Here is a 6026-nt window from a genome sequence, read left to right on the forward strand (position 1 = left end):
AGTCAGTAGACCAGCAAAGAGGGTGCAAGAAGATTGGGGAGGTCAGAGACAAGCACAGAATATATTGACACATTTGAAAATGTCATAATGGCACCTGCCACTTTGTATGCTAACTTGAAAAATTAAAAAAACATTTTTTAGGAAGTGCCTGTGGAATTTCTGTCGTTAAATGATGCTGATTTAATAGTTTCTCATGTGAAAAATAATATGCACATTGAAGAAATCCAGGAAGATGAAGACGGAGATGAGGAGGGCCCAGATCTGGGTAAGATCTGCAAGACCATCCTTCCTGCACTCCCCTCCCCTAGTGCAGCAGTGGAATGCCAGGTAGATGAGCAGCTTTACTGTGTCATTTTCAGGATCTGTGAGGGAATCTGGGGAGGGAGACTTGGAGTCACTGGTGACCAGTGAGCAGATGAAAGGGGCGTTCTTTTGCACGTTAGTGCACACCTACACTGCTTACACCAGGCTTCCAGCTTCCCACATCTTTGCCTTTGTCTCCACAGTCAGTTCTCACCCACTGGGCTGGCTGCATCTGACAGTTCCACACAAAGCCATGGTGTGCTTCATTTTTATTGTTTGTCCTAGGAAATGAAATTGTAATTAACATTGTGTTTGTAGTTGTAAATACATCTGGTTGTTAGCAGTATTAGTAATAGATTTCAGTAATATTTTGCTATTTATTTATCAGTCTCTTTTGACTTTTATTCTCATGGCTGACGGCTTTCTTTGATTAACAATCAAGCCCTTTGAGAGAACTAACCTCACCTTTGATTTATAAAGAATCTGTTTCCACAATTATGTGACTTGCCAGTGTCACGATGGTGTAGCCTGGCCCAGAACTTAAGCATCTGACACAAGACTTATTGCTATTGTTATCATTCCTATTATTTTTTTGTGACATTAATCTTAATCTGTAGTTGCTTATTCACATTTTTCTGTGCTGAACTACAGACCGCTGAATCAGGGCTCACGTCTTGTTTCTGTGCCCCAAAATGAGTATTTGAATGCTCTGTGTATATCTAATCATCACAGAATCTCCACGGTGCTCCCCTTGAGGTGTTCCTATTCTGATCGGCATCACTTGCTTGCTGGATTGAGCTGAGCCCTGGTTCTCTTCTGGTGTGTAGAATGTCTATTTCCTCCTCAGATTTCTTCTAACTTTAAATCATTTGTCCTGAGTTCTGCTCTCTTTGGTGTGGGACAATTGTCTGTATTCTGTCAATTATATTTTAAATAAATGCTGATTGGTCAGTAGCCAGGCAGGAAGTATAGGCAGGACAACCAGACAGAAAGTAGAGGTGGGTCAATGAGAACAGGAGAATTCTGGGAAGAGGAAAGCTTGGCCCACAGTCCTGGCCCAGCCACAGAAGAAGCAAGATGTGACTATCCCACCAAATAAGGTACCGAGCCACGTGGCTAACACAGATAAGAATAATGGGCTAATATATGTTATAAGAGTTAATAAGAAGCCTGAGCTGATGGGCCAATCAGTTTATAACTAATGTAGACCTCTTTGTGATTTCTTTGGAACTTAACGACTGTGGAAACCGGGCAGAACAGAAACCTCAGTCAACACCTCTTGCTTCCTGCTCTATTCCACTTGTCAGGGTTAGGGCACCTGCTCCTGCCTAGGTTTAGTGGGATTCCTCTCCTCAGTGGCAAGTGCTTCTTTTAAGAGTTCCTTGTGGAAGTCATGTGCCCTCTTGCCTCCTTCTGTCTACTCCAGCTTGCCTCCAATGGAGCTGCTTTCCTTAGGATCTGCTGTCTTGCCCCTAGAGGTTGTTGTTGTTGTTTTGGGTGTGGGAGAGGCAGATGAACTTTTTTCCATTTTACCCTCCTACTGTATGTAATCTACATTGGCTTTGGTATTGCATAGCGTCGTGCCTATACACATAGTGTCCTCTCTAGTTTGAATCATCCCATTGACAGTGAAGTAGAAAAGGGTTTTAGGAAAGAATTAGTCACAGTGCAGTTTAAGAGACAAGTACCTCCCAAAGGAAGTGGCCAAAGTGTGAATTAAAATGGACAGCACACAGAAAAGGAAAAAAAAAAGTATAAGTAGCATATGGTACACAAGAACTCTTAATAGTTTTGTTATTGAGAGTGTAACTTTTTGGTGCCATGGGAGGAAGGCAGTTCTTAAAGGAAATCAGTGTACATTTCGGCTTTTAGGGTTTTCTAACCGTCTAGTCTGGAGTCTATTCTGTCAGGCAGCCTTCACAGTTCCATTGCGCTAGCCCTCTCGGTGCCCGAGTGACGAGCACTTCTGTCTCTCACAGCCTTCGTGGCGTTGCTCACTTGTAAAGCACTCTTCTTATTCCTTATCTGGTAGACTTTTACCTATACACTGGTCAGAATTTGTGATTATATCTTCATTCGTCAATGAGTTTATTACCCTGCACGTCCATTGGTAGAAATGCCGTGTGGTCGAGGGTAGGTCTTTGAGCCATTTATCCTACTTTATCACCATGCTTGGCACGCTGTAGACTGCAAATAAGTAAAAAGGAAAATGCGGTAGACTCCTTTAGAATTCCAAATTAATAGTGATTAGAAACAAAATTGCCATATTCCCATTGTTTGTAGAATAAAATTAAATGAATGCTCCAGGAATTGACCAGTTTTGTGATTTCTGGGTCAAAGCATCCCAGAGTCATTAAGCTATTACCAGGCAACCGATAACTTTCCTAAACATCATCATACTGTTTAGACAACATGGATTCAGAAATTTGTATAAAGCACACTTTTCCTATGAGAACTCTTGGCATTTTGAATATTTAATTATGTAATATATATGTAAATTAACCTCTCTTTAAATCATTTTAGCTATTCAAGATGATGAAGTGGCGGAGACTGTTTACAGAGATAGGAAGAGACGGTTACCTTTGGAGCTGACAGTGGAGTTAACACAGGAAACATTTAACTCGACAGTCATGACTTCGGACAGCATAGTGTTCTTCTATGCTACTTGTAAGTATGCTCTTTGAAAGGGCATATTACATATGAGGACCCTTAGTAGATGGCTCTTACGTTTGCTTTCTATATATTATACATTGTAAAATGGCATCGTTTTCATGTCTTAGTGCACACTTTTGATTCAAGGAGTAAAACTGATCTTCTCTTTTTCTAGATATATAATTTACGAAATGAAGGTTAATGATTAAGCTAGAAATTCACCTAGTTACTTTTGACAGCTAGAATGATTGAATGTAACTATTTTAAAATATCAACATTTTTTAGTAGTATAGAAAATGTCTTATCTTTAAGAACTAGCTATTTCACTGTATACATGAAAATGAGTTACATTTGAAATCTGTATAAGAGATTGAATAATATTGAGTATTCTGTAGTATGATTATTTGTTACTTGGAAATGCTAGTTTTGATAATTTTCCTAAATCTCTACACGTGTTTATGTGTGTGATGTAAGGATGGGTGCTCCCTAGATAAGCATGTCCTAATGTGTGTTGAATGTTCTGATTTTATTGTAGGGCATGCAGTGTCCATGGCATTTCTGCAGTCCTACATTGATGTGGCAATTAAATTGAAAGGTATTATCCTGTGATATGCATGCTTATTTTTTGATCCGAATGTGAAACTTTTTATAAAACTGTCTTAAAGATACAAACTCAAGCAAACCACACATAAGACTTCAGATTGAGGCTCTGACTTGAAGAGTGAATCAGGAGGGACAGTGGTGGCACCTCCACCAATTCTTCCATCATTCAGGGGTGCTGAACTGTCCTGGGATTTTTGTTTTCACTGTGAAGTTGAAAATTGTCGTTTCAAGGTCTGTAAAGAACTGTGTTGGAATCTGTAGATTGCTTCTGGTATTGTGATCATTTTTAACTGTAAACCCATGAGCGTGGGAGATCTTTCTATCTTCTGATTTCTTCTTTGATTTCTTTCTTCAATGTTTCAAAGATTTTAATCACACAAGTCTTTCATTTGCTTGGCTAGAGTTCCCTGAAGATATTTTATATTATTTGAGGCTATTGTAAAGGATGTTGTTTTTCTGATTTCTTTCTGAATCCCTTTGTCATTTGTATATAGGAAGCCTACTGATGTTTTGTGAGTTAATTTTGTTTTCTTCTACTTTGCTGAACGTGTTTATCAGCTGTAGCAGCTTCCTGGTAGAGTTTTTAGGATCACGTATATATACTATGATATTGTCTACAAATAAAGTTATCTTGCTTTTCCCTTTCCTGTTTGTATCCATCCCTTTGATCTCCTGAGTGTAATTATTTCTTGCTGTCTACTCTTTTTGGGTGTGATTTCTTCTTTTTGTTCTAGAGCTCTCAATTGTTCTGTTCCTTTCACCTGTGCTGCTTCTTCTTCCTCTGTTCCTGTTATTTATAGATTTGGCCTTTTCATAGTGTCTCAGATTTCCTGGATGTTTTGTAGCTGGAGTTTTTTTTTTTTTAAATTACTCTTTTCTTTGACCAAGGTGTCTTTTCTTCTCTAGTGTGTCCAGTGCTTGAGACTCTCTTCCATCTCTTGTAGTCTGTTGGTGAGGCTTTACCTCTAAGGCCCCTTTTCAAGTTTCTACACTTTATTTCTGGATTTTTCTTCAGTTTGTGTTTTCTTTATTGATTCCTTTTCCACTTGCAAGTCTTGTTCTTTGTTTCCTTCCACTGTTTATTTGTGTTTTCATAGATTTCTTCAATGGATTTATTAAGTTCCTCTTTAAGGACTTGTAACATATTCATGAAGGCTAGATTGAGTTCCTTGTCTTCTGTTTCAACTATAGTGCTTTTTCAGGGCCTGCTGTGGTAGAGTTGCTGGACTCTACTGGTGACATTTGTCTTGACTATTATTGTGGGTTTTTTGCTGATACCTAGGCATCTGGGTTTGGAATATTTATAATTTTATAAAATATATATAAGACCTGATATTAGGTCTTATCTTTGTTGGGATGATTTTCTGTTCCTCGGTTTTTGTTGCCCTCTCTGGTTCTTAGGAGAATATTGATGACTGTAGGGGATGCCGACAGTTGCCTGATAGAGTTTGCTCTGAGATCCTGCTGGGTGTGGCTACTGGGTGTTCCAGATAGAATGTGGTTTTTCGGTATTGAGAGCTGACACTTAGGCATGGAGATGATCTTGACCGGGGCGGGGTGGGGTTGGGAGGGTGGAGAGTGGGAATGTAGGGTGTTCCGCCAGCGTATGCTTAGTGTCCTGGAATTGGTAGCAGAGTGAGGAGAGGCCACAGCAAGTAGTCTAACAAGCTAGGGATCAGAGTAGGGGATTAGATTTAGAGGAGAGAAGGGAGAGTGAAGACCTGAAAATTGCTTACCTAGTCAGCACGGGGGAGAGAGGTTCCCGAGGAATTCCGGGGGTGTTGTTGGCCGAGAACAAGGATGGGTAGTGAGGATGGCTGTAGAAGATCTATCTGTGTGATCCTCTAGAGATGGCTCAGAGAGGAAGTGAAGGCTGTAGTGGATGATCTGCCACAGACTTAGAGATGAGGCAGGGGGATTGATTGGATCTAGAACAGAGATCATAGGATGAAGATTCCCTGGCCTTTGTGGTTGGTGGGTTGCAGGGAATTAGTTTTCTTGCTTTCTGTTGCTGTGATAAAACATCATGACCAAAACCAACTTAGGGACAAGAGGGTTTATTTCTCCTTACTCAGGTAGGAACTTGGAGGTAGGACTGAATTAGAGACTATGGAGAAATGCTGCTTCTTGGCTTGATCTGCTTGACTTTCTCGGCCTGCTTTAATATACAACCCAGCATTATCTGCCCAGGTTGATACAACCCACAGTGGACTGTGCCCTCCTACAGAAATCAGTAATTAAGAGACTTGCCTACAGGCCAGTTAGGAAGGTATTTTCTCAATTATGATACCGCTTAGATATGCCTAGCTTTGTGTCAAGTAGATCAAGCCAACCAGCACAATAGTATCAGTGACAATAGCGTTTTGCATCTATATTGACCTCTATACAGGTTAAATATTTCAGACTTGAAAAACTGAGGAACAGAAGTATTTTGGATTTATTTAATTTGTAAATAAATTTAATAATTT

The 6026-nt window shown here is 39.9% G+C and overlaps 1 protein-coding gene across 4 annotated transcripts in view; it reads left to right on the plus strand.

The window, feature by feature from the left end:
• Window positions 1-6026, plus strand: part of Txndc16 (thioredoxin domain containing 16) — an 87225-nt gene that overhangs the window by 59269 nt on the left and 21930 nt on the right. For all 4 annotated transcript variants that reach the window (XM_005355389.3, XM_026783292.1, XM_026783291.1 and 1 more), the window contains exons 14-16: window positions 142-265; window positions 2827-2970; window positions 3491-3550. In XM_005355389.3, the coding sequence (XP_005355446.1) occupies window positions 142-265; window positions 2827-2970; window positions 3491-3550 (328 nt within the window). The remainder of the gene's footprint in view (window positions 1-141; window positions 266-2826; window positions 2971-3490; window positions 3551-6026) is intronic.

The sequence above is a fragment of the Microtus ochrogaster genome, chromosome 17, assembly GCF_000317375.1.
Source record: "Microtus ochrogaster isolate Prairie Vole_2 chromosome 17, MicOch1.0, whole genome shotgun sequence".
Lineage (NCBI taxonomy): Eukaryota > Metazoa > Chordata > Mammalia > Rodentia > Cricetidae > Microtus > Microtus ochrogaster.